Source organism: Lepus europaeus, chromosome 11 (genome assembly GCF_033115175.1).
Source record: "Lepus europaeus isolate LE1 chromosome 11, mLepTim1.pri, whole genome shotgun sequence".
Taxonomy (NCBI): domain Eukaryota; kingdom Metazoa; phylum Chordata; class Mammalia; order Lagomorpha; family Leporidae; genus Lepus; species Lepus europaeus.
The window spans coordinates 83,695,774-83,714,108 of NC_084837.1; the positions used below are offsets into that span (position 1 = coordinate 83,695,774).

Sequence of the window (18,335 nt, forward strand, 5' to 3'; positions counted from 1 at the left end):
GCATGGGAGACCAGGAGAAGCACCTGGCTCCTGCCTTCGGATCAGCGCGGTGCACCGGCTGCAGCGCGCCAGCTGCGGCAGCCATTGGAGGGTGAACCAACGGCAAAGAAAGACCTTTCTCTCTGTCTCTCTCTCTCTCTGTCCACTCTGCCTGTCAAAAATAAAAAAAAAAGAAAAAAGAGTAATAGATCTTTATAAAGTGAAAATAGAAATCTCAATTTATAATAATAGGAAAAAATGGTGTGAATTTTTTAGAGCTTAGTGTATTCAAAAGTATCTACCTATATGAATCTAAAGGAACATGGAACTCCTCTTCAGGTCTGGCTATTCCAATGCGCTCCAACAGTTTCACATTCTTAACAAACTTATAGATGATAAATGCGATAGAAAAATGATTTTTGACCTGTCAGACAAAAAGAAAAGTTGTTAAAAAGATGTTATTGGTTCAAAAGAAAAATGTGACAGTTACACAATTACTTTTAGATCTACAATGCTTCAAAGAATATTGGAAGTTATTTTTTATTAACAATGGAAAATTTTTACATTCAGTGCTATCTATGTTAAACTGTAAGCTTAAGTTGACTATAAAAAGTGACACGGATATTCATATGCTTAGAATATTACATATTTTCAAATGTGTATTACTCTTTTAAGATTTCAGTCACATTTTGTCCACTACAAATTTTCTGCAGTTTATCACATGACCAAGCAGAAAACCACAGAAAAAGAATTATGAGAAAAACAGTACAAGTGTTTTCTGGACTTACAGTGTGACACATGCCACAACAAAATATATACATAAATATATGTAAAACAAAATAACACAAAATAAGAGATATATAAATAAGAGACAACAATGGCCAAAATTTGAAATCTTTTCATTTATTACCTGAAATTATATATGCTGACCACATACTAAAATCTGTAAAAATGCTTTGATAAAGTTTAAAAGTAGAAAACAGAATATTTGTATGACTTTGTTAAGGGGAAATAATCGTTCCAACATTACTTCTGATAGATTTGAAACATGATCCCAACTGACACACAAGGAAAACAGGACGTTATTCTGCTTGACGACCAACTATAATTACAGTTTTATTCCTTATTTCTGAATCTTCAATGGAATATACAAAAACCTTCAGTAATTTTAAACCAAGAGACAGCAAAATGGGCTTTAAATGAACAAACCTGTTTACAGATATTTAAAATAAAAAATATTGCAAAAGCAAGTTAGAGAAAACAGAAGCCACTTCAGTTTACTATTCAATTCTGAATAATCAGTACTCAACTAAAGAAGTTTTATTAGACTCTAATACCCAGCTAAATGATTTAATGTTTCCAGACACACTGAAAGGGACACAATTCACTCCAAAGTGTTACCTGCAGAGGAGAACGAAGGGTAATTACTTTATTCCCTTCAGTTGCATCAATCTGTACCAAGACTGAGTCAGAACGATTGGCGCTGGGATTCCGTACATTGTACAATAGCCGTCCAGGCCGGGCTACTGGGATATTTGTAACTTCTGTATATCCATGAGGTACTGAGGCACACCATAAGTGAAAAGAATTCCAAACAATAATTTATCAATATTGCTCTGTGACAGAATCATCATCAACACCTCAAAACAATGACAAGACTATTTGTTTTCATGACCAGAAATGATGACTAAAAACTGTTTTAACACACAGGAACTAAAGGAAAACAGTTATTGATATAAAATTTTTGATTTAAAATATAAGGGGTGACTATATTAAAACAAGTCAAATGCAACTCACCTCAAGTATATTGCAACAATCTCCAAGTTTCTTTATTTGTAATGGTAATCACTAATGTCAATATTTTAGAACTTCCAAATATAGTTACCTTCTATCTTCACTGAACTCCCATCCTATCTGATGTACACTTCTTACTTTATTATTGAAGGGTACAGAAATAATCTAGCTTTCTAAGGTCCTTCTTAAGTTAATCAAGTTCACTTCTCAAATTTAGAAAAAGAGATAAGAGTTTATCAACAATTTGTTTCAAGCCTTTAGAAACTGTATCCCCCAAAATATATGCAGCAAAATATCTTTCATTATTTTATCAAAAATAAGTCTATAACAACAGTTCCTGAGATGATCTGAAAGCAAGATAAATACCATGGCGTACCAAAAGTCAAAGTGAAGAAGGAGCTTTCCTGGCGGCTCAACATGGAGAGTCTTTCTGGCTGTGAAGGTTCCGTACCGGCATACTCCAATTCCAAATTCTGACCAGCAGCAACATCGTAAATATCACTTTTCTCAACACAGCCAATTACTCTGAGATTATGATTGGGCTGCACCTTAATGGGAATACCTATGGCATTTTTTACTGTAAAAGGAGCTCTGTCTTTTAAAGAGTAGTCAAAAGTAGAGGCAGTGCCCTCTGAAAAACCCTGAAAAAGAACATATCATAATAAAATTTTTGTAAAAGGTACTTTTTAAAATCTGAATTTTGGCCCCCAAAAATCCATATATGCTTCAGATTAAAATTCTACTTGAAATATCCAAAGCAATAATCAAACATACTTTTGCTAAATTGTTGAAAACATTAAGACAACTTTTAGATATTGTAATATTCATTGTATCTCCTGAAGAAACACGAACTGCCATTTGTGGCTCAGGAATGAAATCATCTCCTGGCATCAAACTTTTATCCTGGACTGGGTTCTTCTTTACCTATGGAGATAAATAATATAAATTTCACATATTAACCAATAATAAAACTAAAATAACAGTGTTAAATTCTCCTTAGCTGGTCACTTTACATTATGACTCCACAAACGTCTTCTTTTCAAAAATACGTAGAGCATCACTCTGATTCAGTGCAAAGCAGCTTTCTTTCAACACACAGTCCGTGCACACAGCAATGTTCAGAATCAGGTCACAATTGCGTTCAAAGTCAGCTACAATATTTGTCTCCAGTGAATTTCCCAGAGCATGGCTAGTTACTCTGTGGGGCCTAGCTGTTGATTATGTGTTGATGAATAATCTAAGATGAACCTGAAGTCTAAATTCACCCTTACTGGAGGTACCATTTGGAAGAAGGTTTCTCTCCTACTTTCTGATAGTAACATGCACAACTAAGTCATAAGATTTGCTTTCAGCTACCTACCAGATTCCATCAGTTTTTGTTTTAAAAGCATCTCAAAAGCCTTGTGAAACATTCTTGGTTACTTTAAGTTTATTCAGAGAAATTAGGACACAGCTAAGTGCCTAACACGAGAAATACGCTGAGTCTCTTTTAGGGCCAGCTTCCTCAGTTAAAGGATTACAATCTTTTCAACTAGAATTTAAAGATTATGTGCTGTAACGGTTGTTAACAGTTTGTAATTCACATTATTGTTACCCTGGAATTATGTGCTTTGATATCTATAATTCTGAAATGTTCTCAAGACATGGCATAAAGAGATAATGCAAAACAGTTCAAGCACTAGAGTAACAATTCTCAAAACTTTCTGGTTTCACCCTTACAACCCACTGACTATCTCAAACAGCTTCATTCCTGTGAGCTGTACCTATATGGATTCTATCAGAAATTAAAACTGGAAAAAAATTAATATCCATTTAATAAAAATTACATGTTAATATAAACAACATTTGAAATGAAAAATAACTACTTGAAAATATAAAAGGTGAGAAGCCAGCATTTCTGATCGGGACAGTCACATGCCCTTATCGATATGCTTGGGTTTGAGTCCCGGCTTTTCCACTTCCAATCCAGCTTCCGGCTAACGTGCTCCCTGAGAGGCAGCAGATGATAGCTCCAGTACTTGAATCCTTGCCTCCGACATGGAGTAGGACTGAGCTGCAGGCTCCTGCCTTCAGTTTAGCCAGCCCACGCTACTGTGGACGTTTGGAACTGAGCCAGCGGATGGAAGATCTCTGTCTCTTTATATGTACATAAACAATGAAATGTGGTGCCTCCTTAAGAGAAGAGAGATGAGTTACCATTTCTGTCCTGGCTCAAACTGCTCCAATCTCATATTCATATAATCTCTGAAAAACTCTACTGAATGCTCCTAAGAGAATACAAATTAAAATGATATAAATGACTGAATATTATTACAAAAGTAGAATTTGACCTCATGAATTTCAGGAAAGGCCTTCCAGGATCCTGGAACACATCTTGCAATGATTGAACTAAAAAATATCAATAGATAAGTATAATGTCACTCTATACAAAGATATTTAACCATTTCCTTACTTCAAGACTTAAATTCCACTGTTTCTTCCCCTCCACTCTTTCAATCAGTGGTTCCCAGACAGCATGGGTCTCATTGTAATAATGAACCTAGAAAGGCACAGAAGTATAATACATGACTTTCTCAACTTTACTTACATATTTCTGTAACCAGCTGGAAAAACATTTAGTAACTGATATTATATCTCAATAGCCATTTTGAAATTCACTTAAAGACATAAAATTATAGAGCATCTTTTCATTTACTCTATTACTTGCTGCAACAAAAAATTATTTAGCAAAAACTCTTTAAAATAAGTATGAAAAAATACTAAGCACCAACAAACTAAATGTTAGAATATATTCTCCATCCACTTATATACTTGATGTGGCTAGGTGTAAACAACAAAGGCCTGTATCTTCATTCCGCAGCTGCACTTTCAAGAAGCTGGCTCTGGACTAAGAGCTATGACCATACCTGTAGTGTCATGTCAGCAGCAGCAGCCATCAGGGAAGTCCAATTTTTAATTTTTCCTGAAAACTTAGACTCAGCCAGCAATAAGGGTACAGTTCGATGTCCAAGGCCACATTCCAAGGTAACCTGAACTGTCTCCACAGCAAGAGTACAATTCTCTTCTATAAGTGGATTTTCAATGTCTTTGAAATTTTCAGTTATTTCTGTTGCCGTGTCAACACCAAGAAACCAAGAATTATAATCATTAATAGACTTGATACTCCAAAGGTTTTCCATTTCCTTAGTTGTATCTTTGGATTCAACTTCTTTCGGTTTTGGAGACATGGCAGCCATGATTGTCATTACAGTATTAAGAATTATGGGTGAAATCTTTAAAAAAGGAAAGCAAAAAATGTTCAGAATAGATTCTTTCTTAGCTGAGAATTAACACATACAGGACACAAAAGTTAAAAACTTAAAATGTAAATGTGTTGAATCTGTAACTCAGGAACAAAAGAGAGAACACAAAATCATGTGTTGTGTCAACTAACTGTATCACACAGATTTCCACTCACTCAGTTATCTGGAACTAATTTGTGTTACATATTGAAACTTACACTGATCACTTCAGAGTAAAATAATGTTATATGAATGGACAAAAATGAGAAGTGTAATCAACTTTTCCATTCTTCAAGCAGCTGTATTAAGTAAGCAAAGTGCATGATCTTTGTTGAGTTATACACAGATAACTCCCTTTTATCTATACTGAAGATCTGTGAGTTGTGCCTTATTTGGGAGCAGTATCTTTGTTCACCTTCCTCATCATGCTTTCGTTATACAATGATGGTACTTTATGTGTCCACTCATCACCCTCCCAACTGCTACCAGCCATTTCATTCTTAGGCTTAAAATCTTCAACAACTTCCTCTAACTTTCAGGATAAAATATAAACTCTCCATATGGCTTGGTCCACAAAGCTCTTTGTGACCTAGTGTCTAATCAGCTAGCCAGAGATCCCCACAGTTCAAGAAACACTGAGTCACGTAAGATAAATGCATTCCTTCATGTTTCACTTCTCTCCACCTCCACTTACCCAGTATGCTAAAGAGACAAAATTACATTACCAAAAGGAAGACCTAGTTAGCAACACTTTCCTAATTTCCTGTCAACTAAATCAGGTTTCTTCTTGACTTACTATACTCACTAATATTTGATGACCCCAGTCCTAAAAACTCTACCACACCATCTGTCTGGACATATGGAACTACTACTCTACGTGCTTAAAGAATTATTTTCATAATTCATATTGTCAGTTCTGTCTGGAGAAACCTTACTTCCTTCTCATACACATGTTTGCTGAATAAAAAAGTTTTGTACAAAAAAGTGGAAGGTCCTCTTAGCACCTAATCTAGTATGTCAGGGATTTAAATATATGCAAAATTCAAGGAATTTTCCCCCATTTACTACTTTATATCCTAAAAGTATAAATTCATTAATAAAACATAATCTAAGACTATATCGTGTTTTTAAATATTGAACAAAAATTACAGTGTTGCATACATGGTACATAAAATGAAATTAATGTGAATTTCAATTCCACCACTGTTGGTCAAAGACCTATGAATAAAGCTACTATCATTACTGGTATTAATAATCTCATTTCTGTGTCCTTTGGACAGAAATAGATTTCAGAAAGCATTCTGTATCTTCCATTTTTACCTGGGAATAGGGTTGTACTTAAAAAATACAAATGTTGCTAGAGAACAGAAACTATTTTTTCAATACTTTAAATATAAGGGATTTTTTTAAAAATCCTAATTTATTTCTAGCATACATTTGTTATTTTAAATATTTTATGAGCCAAACAAAATATCAGTTATGAAATTCAAAATATACTTAAATGTCTAAAAGTAACAATAACAGCAACCTCCTCTAATTCTTTCTCCTCCCACCCCAGCTCTGCTCTCCTCTCCAACTCAACCTCTCCAACACACATGTATGTGCAAATATAACAGAACACCACCTTGTTCATTCATAAATATTAAAAGCGCTCTTACAGAGAAAACAGAAATATTTGCATTTAAAATATATTTTAATGTTAGAACTATTTACTCATGACTGAATGCGACTATCACTGATACTCAAATTATGAAAAGACAGCAAAAGATATTATCTCAAGGAACAGCAAATATATAATATTGTTACAAAAACAAGAATTTTTACCCAAAAATATGACAAGCACTAACCTTAATTATAAATTCTTTGACCATAATATTTATATTTTGTTTTCCTGAAGCCCATGTACATTTTTCCATAAATAAAGAGCAGGGATGCAATACCTAGTAACAAATAAGTGAAATTCGTATTTCTTTAGTGATCAATTCATTACACAATTGATACATACTTAGAAGAGCCACAGCTTATTTAACTTAGAGCTTTAACTACAGTCTACTATCAAAAGCAGAAACGCAAAGCAAACTAGCTGAGAAGCTCTTGGTCAAGCTCTGAAGTACAACAAATTGTGAACACTATACAGCACTTGAAGCACTTCTGATGGATTTCTTTACACCAAATCCTTAAGGGAAGGTGTACTTCAATAGCAGAAGTTTAAAATGTCTCCTTTTGCTGAAGCATATTTCACAAGATGCCTCCTGTAAGTATCTGTAAAAATTAGCTCAAGAATGAGGTAAGAAAGGTAAATGAAAAGTCTGGAAAATTAACAGACCAATCTTCAATATCATGTTATGTCCTTATTAGAATAAATTTCAAATATTCAAACTTGAAGATGTATTAAAAATATAAAGTCTATGCTCTCACATATCATTAAAGAAATAAAAGAACCATGCCTCTGAACTGACCAGAGTAATCAGAATTATTACATAATTTTCATTTTTAAAATAATAAGGATAAGTTTTAAATGCAGTATAAGCTTTCTGTGATATGTTAAAAGATAATCCTGTCCAAAAATAATTCATGACAACATATAGACAAAGCCAGTCAAGTAACAGCCCACAACTTTTTAAATTTAAAATAACATTGAAAATGAGTCATGTAATATATGTTTTCTTATCACAAAATTATCAACTTAACATTAAAAGTAATGAATCTAGCAATTAACTTAATTAACTAAAATAATATTTTAATAATAATGTGAAAAAAAACTTGACATTTACATTTAAAAGATTTCTGCTCGTCTATTTTTTTGGCTGAAGACAGGGAGAACACCCATCTGCTGGGTCACTCCTCAAATCCAATCAATGGCCAGGGCTCAATCTGGAAGCCAGGAATGCAACCCAGGTCTCCCACTGGCAGAAACTCAGTTATGACTTGGGCCACCACTATTATCTCCCAGGGCAGCTTTAGCATCAAGCCGGAGTCAGGAGGTGGAGCCAGGAATCAAATTCAGATACTCTGATGCAGGATGCAGGCATCATAACAAGTAGGCTAAACATCTGCCCTGAAGTTAACTTTTAATAAATAACCACAGAACTCCATCTCTTTGTTTGTTTGGTTGGTTTTTGTTTTGTTTTGTTTTGTTTGGCTTTTGACAGGCAGTGTGGACAGTGAGAGAGACAAGGAGAAAGGTCTTCCTTTTGCCGTTGGTTCACCCTCCAATGGCCGCTGCGGCCAGCACACCGCGCTGATCCGGCAGGAGCCAGGTGCTTCTCCTGGTCTCCCATGGGGTGCAGGGCCCAAGCAGAGAGCTGGCCTGGAAGAGGGGCAACCGGGACAGAATCTGGCGCCCCGACTGGGACTAGAACCCGGGGTGACGGCGCCGTAGGCAGAGGATTAGCCTAGTGAGCCGCGGCGCTGGCCAGAACTCCATCTCTTTTAGTCCCATAGATCTAACTGAATTTTTCTCATTCTCAATTTAAAGAGTCATTTACCCCTTAGGCATATTATATTGGACAGCAAACACTGACTTACAATAAAATGTAAATACTATTCAACAGAAGATGGTATAATGAAAAGAAAACCACTCTGGAGATAGCCTCCAACTCTGTCACTAGCAGCCATGACAGTCATTTCACACATCTGGAGCTCAACATCCTCACCTACAGAGCCCCTTGTCTGTAGTGAATATTCTCTAAAGTCTGATATTATCAGTTCTCTTACTCTAGAATTCTATGAATCAACCACTTCTGCCATGTTCAATCCAAGACTAGGAGACAAGGTAATTCTTACTGTGGTAATGCTCTTCCCTCTCTTTTCTCTGAGAAAAGGGCACGCGAGCACTTTCAGATCTCGCACAGAAGCTTCCATCATCTGTTCAAGTCTGGACGTGGACAGAGAGAGGTTACACTGGAACGAGGCTGTCAGAGCAGGGGCATCAGCCTTTGTCAGGTTGGCCACAAACACCACTTCAGGATCTGTGATCATGGCCTTTAACGTCATATTGGATCTTACAGAGTCCTCTGAACAAACACAGGGAACAAAAACATTTTAATGCAAATCGTGTTACTTAACCAAAATCATGTCAGTTAACTACACGTCATCTACAAGTTACTAAACTTTTCTCAACATTTTGCTATAATGGATTCAAAAATGAACAACTGCAGCAGATAAATTCTGCTAACCTTTCTCCATCTTGACTTTCCCCATGGCAGTCTGTCTTCGTGGAACATGTGCTTCTTTTGCCATATTTTCTGGACTCTGAGGCACAGCTTTGATAAAGAAATCTGCCACAGTCATCAGAAACTCCACACTGGCACATACATACAGCTTGTCAAGAATAGCGTCAATTTGGCTTCCATTTTTGTCTTGTTTGTAACTTATATCAATCATAGAACTATTGTTATCTTGGCCATTCTTTTTGTCAATCATTCTGAAAACATATACAGTATTCATTATTTTATTCCTGATAAAATAATTAAAATGGTGAAAAGTTTCTCATATATTTCAGTATCATTTTTCTTCTTTCAGTTTCTTATATGAATAGAAAACAAGACACTGTTAACTGGAACCTAATTATCTAGTAGCAACCAAGACACGGTCTCCTAATCTCCAAGCAAGATGCATGCTATATTTTATAATTACAATGCAAAGTTGTACTAGAGAACCAAAACAATGACTGTTAGGAAGGCCAATTAACAAAACACATCCATATGGTTCCACAAAATGTAAGATAATGTCTTTACAATTTTTTTTTTTTTTTTTTTTTTTTACAATATATAACCTCCCTGAAGGAATTCACCTCCAAAGATCATCCTGTACAATTGGGTTCTGACAGTATTCAACACAACTCAAATCAGCAAGTATTTATCAAATGCCTGCAATGATAGTTTCTCTAAGTCCTCACTCGTGCTAGAAGAAAAGGCTACCAAATAGATGGTGGCCAAGTATTCTCCTGGCTCACAGAGCTGGGAATAGCTACTCCAGACAGGAAATTTGCAAACTAGAAAAGCTGGTTAGTTGGTAGCACTCTTTCTTCATTTACTTGTTCTGAGAAACAGAAGATTCAAAAGCATTTCCTATGTATTCAGTAGAGTCCAAGTTTAATTATTAATAAAGCTTTTTTCAAAAATAAGTTTTTAAATCAAGTACAAAATTATTTGTCTCATCAGTTGGGAAAGGAATAAAAACATAATTAGGCAACTGAAGTTTTTGTCATGATGCATTTGTCACCTTTCATTAGGATGATATAAGCTAATTTTTCAGAAATGGGTTGATAGAGTAATTTTTTAACTCATCCTTATACCTTCCTACATTTCACAAAGGATATAATGTAATTATACCACATTCTATTTTATGAAAATTTTGAAAGAAATTTTGCAGAATTGCTTTAGAAGAAACAGAAAAAAATTCCTGAGTTTATAAATCTGCAAATACAGTATTTTATAAAATATTGTTTTAAATACTTCACAAACAGAGTGACAGGAATTATTTACTACTATAACAATTATGATTTTTTGACTATTTTAAAATTTACTTTATGTGAGTGACACTGAACATCTTTTTCTTTAATTCTTATGTATTGCCAAGGCCTACATTCCTGTTGGGCTAGTCTTTCAACTTTTTATTTGTTGAACTCTTCATTAGTGGAAATAAGTCTGTGGCTGTCATATGAATTAAAAACATATTATCTCAAAAAACATAAAAAAATTTTAAAAAAACAAGAGAAATAGACAAAATAAATAAGACAAAGACAAGATCTAAAACTTTTTAACAGAACTGAATTCTATTATATACTGGAGACAATTTGGAAAAATACATTATCCAATGCATCATCCCACATGGAATTAACTATTCAAACTTTTACATTCTCTTAGTTCCATTTTTAAGATGGCATTCCATTTTACTAAGAAACTTCCACTTCATCTGTGGAATGAAATAATAACACTTCTTAACGCAATTCCAATCAGGAGGTATGACCCAAAGATAGAGACTCTTTTGATGATCCCAGGCCTAGCTATGTCTGATGGTATTACCAGGCGCAGTGTCAACCTTAAGTAACATAGAGCAAATCTAGATCTGACAAACCTCGAAGTTGCTCTCTCAATGCCTTCTCTGAGGTCATCAAGGGTGCATGTCTTAAGTTTAACGCTGACATTCACTGAGCCATCCTTAAACATCTTCCCTGTGGAGGCCATCAGATGTAGTCTAAGCTCACCGAGACGGAAACTGTCATTATGAAACGAGAGTTTGGATTCCTGTAGTGTATTTTTCAAGAAAAGAAATCAGTTATCTTTAAATACCATGTAATTTATTTTATACATATTTCTTAATTCAGAACTTTTGAGGCAAACGAAATCTCACACATTTTAAGAGTATGGATGCTAAAACACATAAATGGAACAGAACAATACACACATTTATGAGCTGGCATGGACATACAAATAACCTTATGTGTGTTGGTGAAATTCAAGAATGGTTTGGTTAATATTTACAGTTCAATGCAAATAAAAACAATCAGGAAACATGTGCCAATTAATCAATCTAACTTCTTAGTATCTAATGCACTCTCTGTAAAAACACTATGGAAAAAAAAAAAAAAACCCACTATGAGACAACTAGGGGGCTTTCAGGGAAGGACCAGGTGTGTCCGTGACCTCAGAGAGCTTATACCTAAATGAGAAAACAAAACAGAAAAGCATGGAAAGGAACATCACAACGAATGCTACAAATGATCAAATACCTTGCCTTAGAGTAATTTATTTAGTCATCCTTATACCTTCCCACATTTCACAAAGCATATTAGGTAATTAGGTTAAGAAAACAATCAAAGCTCAGAAAAGGCAAATGGATTATTGTTGTCTGGAGAAGTTGGTGAAGAAGGAGAAAACTTAACTGAGCCTCGGAGGCTGACCAGAATCAGAGTAAGAAGGTAGAGGGGAAAGAATCATGAGCAAACCATGCAAGACACTCAGAGGGCACAGGATACAGGGTGGTTAGACTTGAATATTCCAATTAAAGAAGGGTAGGGACTGGGGAGAAAAGAAACCTGGGGGTCTATCCAATCCTAAACTAAAGATGTAAACTCCTATTTACAGGAAAATGAACTTCAATCTTTACTCAACTCTAACATTAAATTCCAAATTCTTTAGATATGCCCAGAATTAAAAGAAACAGAATCTAACCAATACACACACACACACACAAAAAAAAAACTTTCAGGAAAGTAAAGAACATATGTCACATTTGCTCACTGGAGATCATGTCATGCTGATGACAAAATCCTTGAAACTTCACATCTTCTCTTGTGTACGACAGTACAGAGCATGTAGGTGGAGAATGCAATATTACTGACATATTTTGAATGCTTTAACTTCTAAAAATGAGTAATTCACATGCTTCTGTTCTATAACCATTAGTAGAAATTATCTACAACACACTATTTCCTAATACAAGTTACTGAAGTACACAATTTTGAGTCACTGGATTTTTTTTATAAGGGGAAATTCACATAAAATCATATGGAACATTTTTAAGTAAAATGAGAAGTGGAAAATGGCTATAATACTCATTTAAGAAACTGAGCTTGTCAATATCTAGGATGGATTAAGGAAAAAGAGTGACCAACAGTCACTAGAATACTCTAAGTGTGAGCTAAGACTCAAACAAAACTAGAGAAATGACACAAAGAACAAATGCTGGGGCCGGCACCGTGGCTCACTTGGTTAATCCTCCACCTGTGGCACCGGCATCCCATATGAGCGCCAGTTCTAGTCCCAGCTGCTCCTCTTCCAGTCCAGCTCTCTGCTGTGGCCTGGGAAGGCAGTGGAGATTAGCCCAAGTGCTTGGGCACCTGCACCCGCATGGGAGACCAGGAAGAAGCACCTGGCTCCTGGCTTCAAATTGGCGGAGCTCTGGCCATAGCAGTCATTTGAGGGGTGAACCAACGGAAGGAAGACCTCTGTCTCTCTCTCTCTCTCTCACTGTCTAACTCTGCCTGTCAAATAAATAAAAATAAATAAAGAAATATTTAAAAAAAGAATAAATGCTGACGTGAAGAACAGCGCTCAGTATCTAAATGAGTTAGGACAGCAAACAGAGAAGGAAATAAACAGGACCATAAGATTCTACATCTGGGGGTCTAGTAGACACTGGCAGATTAAGTGAAATGAAGAATGCTTTCAGGGCAGGTGCTGTGGTGTAGCGGGTAAAGCTGCCGCGATGTTGGCATCCCCTATGGGAACTGGTTTGAGTTCTTCTGCTCCACTTATGATCCAGCTCTCTGCTATGGCCTGGGAAAGCAGTGGAAGATGGTCCAAGTCCTTGGGCCCCTGCACCCATGTGGGAGACCTGGAAAAAGCTCTTGGATCCTGGCTATGGTTCAGCGCAGCTCCAGCCTTTGTGGCCAACTGGGGAGTAAACCAGCAGATGGAAGGCCTCTCTCTCTCTTTCTGCCTCTCCTCCTCTGTGTAACTCAGACTTTCAAATAAACAAATCTTAAAAAAAAAATAACTAAACTGTTCATTTTCTACAAGATTGTTTTCTGGTGTTTCCATGAACACCAAACACTATAAATTTTTCATGAAGGCAGTTCATTACCCAAATGATGGACATTAACACAAAGTTCAACAGTAGCAATGTATGAATACTGTAAAAATTTTAAAAAACAATATGAAAGCTGAATTAGCATATAAAACTATATTAGCAACAGATATAATATCCAAAGTCAATGAAATATGGGTATTATAATATGGCATGTGCGTTATGGGTGTTAACATATAATTACTTTACATAATCAAAAATATTTACTGGGATTCACCATTTACAAAATTTAAAAATTTCCTACAATACTACTAATGTATTATTTAGTTCAAATCATGACACTAGATCTTGGTTCTTCAGTATTTTAATCTGTATCCCTAGTACGTATCTACTATATATAAAATTTACTCAGTAGAAACACAATTAATATTTATATATCAAAAACAACCATGAATTTAAGAATAATTATGTTTTAGCTCCAAAACCACAATTATTTTTCTCAAATAGTTATATATACACATATTTCTAGCTGTATGATAAAATTTTGCATGCAATTAATCACATATCAAATTATACTAGCAATGAATTAAAATATTTTATTTCTGATGTCATTCGTGAAGAAATAAAATTCTAAGATCTTTCCTCTAGCCTAACAATATTAGGAACACTAACAAGGAAACTACATAGGGCAGAACAAATGCACACTCTGTAGGCCAAACAGAATTTAAAATTTTCTAATGAACAGTCACAGCACAAAAAAAAGTCAGTATTTAAAACTGAGTATCTAGAGCTCGGGATTTATTTTTAACTTCAGAAGTTTATTACATACCTGGTTGATATCATTGTTATAAAGTGTAACAGAAAGAGACTCAAAGTGAAAGTCAAACTGGAGAGTGACGTTCTGGTCCACAGAGAGCTGGGAGTCTGTCAGGTCTTCTTGCTCTACAGGTTCCAACACAGACAGGAAAACAAAGCTTTTAAGTTGGTATACTGATTTACATATTTTCAAAAACCTATGATAATTTTTATTATAAAGTTATACAGGCCTTCTAGGATTATTTAACTCATACTTTGAAACAATAAAAGTGGCAATAATTATTTCATATCTATTTAGTAAATACAAGGCAAAGTGGTCGAGATAGACTACTCACATTTTTTAAAAAAATATGGGGCTCATAAAGACTAACAACAACAACAACAAAGTGTCTCAAAAGCAAAGCTATTTCTTATAGAGCAGCTTATAGTTAGCAAGGCATTTTCACTTAACTGGTTATAGAAGTCCAGAAAAGTCAAATACTTTGTCCTAGATTAGACAACTAATAAAACAACTCCTACTAAATTAGTATACTTTTCACTATCTTTAGCTATCTTTTATACCAATCTTTTATATCAATCTATTATACCTCTTTAAGAAGAACAGAATAGAACTCCACAGTAGAATCAAATAGAGTTCAAAAATGGTAAGGTGGGATTGAAATTTTAAGGTTAAAGAAACTTCAAGGGAGCCAGCGCTGTGGTATAGTAGATACAGCTGCCGTCTGCAGGGCCGGCATCACATATGGGCGCTGGTTCTAGTCTCAGCTGCTCCTCTTCCGATCCAGCTCTCTGCTGTGGCCTGGGAAAGCAGCAGAAGATGGCCCAAGTCCTTGGCCCCTGCAACCACGTGGGAGACCCGGAAGAAGCCCCTGGCTTCGGATCGGCACAGTTCCAGGCATTGTGGTCAACTGGGGAGTGAACAAGCGGATGAGAAGACCTCTCTCTCTCCGCCTCTCTGTAATTCTGCCTTTCAAATAAATATTTATTCATTTATTTGAAAGTCAGAGTTACGGGGGGGGCTTCGATCCGATGATTCACTCCCCAGTTGGCCGCAATGACTGGAGCTGCGCCAATCCGAAGGCAGGAGCCAGGAACTTCTTCCGGGTCTCCCACATGGGTGCAGGGGCCCAAGGACTTGGGCCATCTTCCACTGCTTTCCCAGGCTATAGCAGAGAGCTGGATCAGAAGAGGAGCAGCTGAAACTAGAACCAGCGCCCATATGCCCATATAGGATGCCGGTAGTTCAGGCCAGGGTGTTAACCCACTGCACCACAGTGCCAGCCCCATAAATTAATATTTTTTTTAAAAAAGACACTTCAAGAAGTAGTTAGTCCTTTCTCTCATCTGCAGACAGAACAGGCAGAAAAGTTGTTACTTTCTAATCTTTTGGGAGACTGATTCTATATTTTGGTTATTCCACAGGAAAGCATGTTCTTTCAAGTTACTAGAAAAAGCCAACACTGCATAACTTTAACCACATAAGGCTTTTCCAAGTTAGAAAATATTAGATATTTTTCTGCAAGTTTCCTGAAAATAATTTATAGACCAAAATTCATCATCTTTGCAGCTTTCATCTCAACTTACCAGCTTTCCCAAGTATCAAATCCACCGCATATGGAGAAGTAGATACATAAATCTGATCCCAGCTGAACATGACATCCCTAATCTCAGCAAGTTTGCCTCCTGCAGTGTATCTGTGTCTACATAATTCCTCCCTTACTGTAACAACAGACCACTGACCTAGCATTTGTCTACAAGGTAGCACACATGGCACCAGGGGAGAAGATGCTGGCTTCTTCAGGTTCACATTTTATCTCTTTCAGTCAGAAACTACTTTTGCTCACTGGTCTATTCATTTGTATGATTTCAAAACACACAGGAGTAACAACAGAAGCAGCGAAGTTGTATGGTGTTGCTGTCAGAATAAAGAGCTGATGGCCTGAAGGCATTATAAAAGCACGGTTGCCTGGGACCATTTATTTTTAAAGCACTCGGTATTTATCTCTTCTTAGGGAAATACTGACCCATTTACGGTTTAGTAGGTCATATGATATTCATGAGTGACTTTAAATAATAAGACTGCCACATTTCATATAATCTGTTTAAGAAAACAAGAGGAACTTTGTATTTTAGAAATGGTGTTACTTAACTAACCCACTGTTGGTGGGAATGCAAACTGGTTAAGCCACCATGGAAGTCAGTTTGGAGATTCCTCAGAAACCTGAATATAACCCTACCATACAACCCAGCCATCCCACTCCTTGGAATTTACCCAAAGGAAATTGGCAAATAAAAACGCTATCTGCACCTTAATGTTTATTGCAGTTCAATTCACAATAGCTAAGACCTAGAATCAACCTAAATGCCCATCAACAGTAGAATGGATAAAGAAATTATGGGACATGTACTCTATAGAATACTATACAGCAGTCAAAAACAATGAAATCCAGTCATTTGCAACAAAATGGAGACATCTGGAAAACTTCATACTGAGTAAAACAAGCCAGTCCCAAAGGGACAAATACCATATGTTCTCCCTGATCGGTGACAACTAACCAAGCACCAAAAAGGAAAACTGTTGAAGTGAAATGGATACTATGAGAAATAGTGACTTGATCAGCCCTTGTCCTGTCAATGAACAACTTAATATTTTATCCCTTTTAGAATTTTTTTTGTTCTACTTAATACTATTGGTTGAACTCTTTAATTAACACACAATTATTCTTAGGTGTTTAAATTTAACTGCAAAGTGATCCCTGTTAAATATAAGAGTGGGAATAAGAGAGGGAGGAGATGTACGGTTTGGCACATGCTCAATCAGACTTGCCCCAAACAATAGAGTTAGAAAAATCAAGGTGGCATGTACCAATGCCATACTAGTCAAAGTGATCAGTTTCAGTTCACAATTGATCATAATGAAAGGATTAAGAGCCAAAGGGATCACACAAACAAGACTAGTGTTTGCTAATACTAACTGAAAGAATTAAAAAGGAGGGAATGATCCAACATGGGAAGTGGGATACACAGCAGACTCATAAAATGGCAGATGTCCTAAACAGTACTCTGGCCTCAGAATCAGCCCTTAAGGCATTCAGATCTGGCTGAAGAGCCTATGAGAGTATTTTAGGCATGGGAAGCCAAGACACTCTGGAAAAAAAAAAAAAAAAAAGAACACCTAAATGAAAGATCTCTGCGAGTGCGATCCCAGTGGAAAGAATAGGCCATTAAAAAAGGAGGCACCTTGGGCCGGCGCCGTGGCTTAACAGCAGCGCTGACACACCGGGTTCTAGTCCCAGTTGGGGCGCCGGATTCTATCCCAGTTGCCCCTCTTCCAGGCCAGCTCTCTGCTATGGCCCGGGAAGGCAGTGGAGGATGGCCCAAATCTTTGGGCCCTGCACCCGCATGGGAGACCAGGAGAAGCACCTGGCTCCTGGCTTCAGATCAGCGAGATGTGCTGGCCACAGCGGCCATTGGAGAGTGAACCAACGGTAAAAAGGAAGACCTTTCTCTGTCTCTCTCTCTCACTATCCACTCTGCCTGTCAAAAAAAAAAAAAAAAGGAGGTACCTTTCTCTGAAGGGAGGAGAGGAGAGACCTTCCACTTTGACTATGACCTTGTCTAAATAAGATCAGAGCTGGTGAACTTGAAAGGCTTCCATAGCCTTGGCAACTCATGACAAGAGCCTAGGGTGATTACTGATGCCATAAACAAAAATGTCAAATTGTTAAGTCAACAACAGGAGTCACTGTGCACTTATTCTTCATGTGGGATCTCTGTCCTTAATGTGCTGTATATTGTGATTTAATGCTATAACTAGTACTCAAATGGTATTTTAAACTTTGTGTTTCTGTGTGGGTGCAAACTGTTGAAATCTTTACTTAATATATACTAAATTGATCTTCTGTATATAAAGATGATGAAAATGAATCT

At 36.5% G+C, this 18,335-nt stretch overlaps 1 protein-coding gene across 2 annotated transcripts in view; it reads right to left on the reverse strand.

Annotated features, from left to right (window-relative positions):
• Positions 1-18,335, reverse strand: part of VPS13C (vacuolar protein sorting 13 homolog C) — a 197,979-nt gene that overhangs the window by 53,635 nt on the left and 126,009 nt on the right. For both annotated transcript variants that reach the window (XR_009867321.1, XM_062206048.1), the window contains exons 47-57: positions 14,419-14,531; positions 11,136-11,305; positions 9,233-9,480; positions 8,841-9,070; positions 6,902-6,994; positions 4,680-5,045; positions 4,226-4,312; positions 2,548-2,697; positions 2,150-2,414; positions 1,381-1,541; positions 282-403 (exon numbers count right to left, since the gene is read on the reverse strand). Coding sequence is in view for 1 of the 2 variants with exons in the window: in XM_062206048.1 (XP_062062032.1) it covers positions 282-403; positions 1,381-1,541; positions 2,150-2,414; positions 2,548-2,697; positions 4,226-4,312; positions 4,680-5,045; positions 6,902-6,994; positions 8,841-9,070; positions 9,233-9,480; positions 11,136-11,305; positions 14,419-14,531 (2,005 nt within the window). In the remaining variant the exon portion in view is untranslated. The remainder of the gene's footprint in view (positions 1-281; positions 404-1,380; positions 1,542-2,149; positions 2,415-2,547; positions 2,698-4,225; positions 4,313-4,679; positions 5,046-6,901; positions 6,995-8,840; positions 9,071-9,232; positions 9,481-11,135; positions 11,306-14,418; positions 14,532-18,335) is intronic.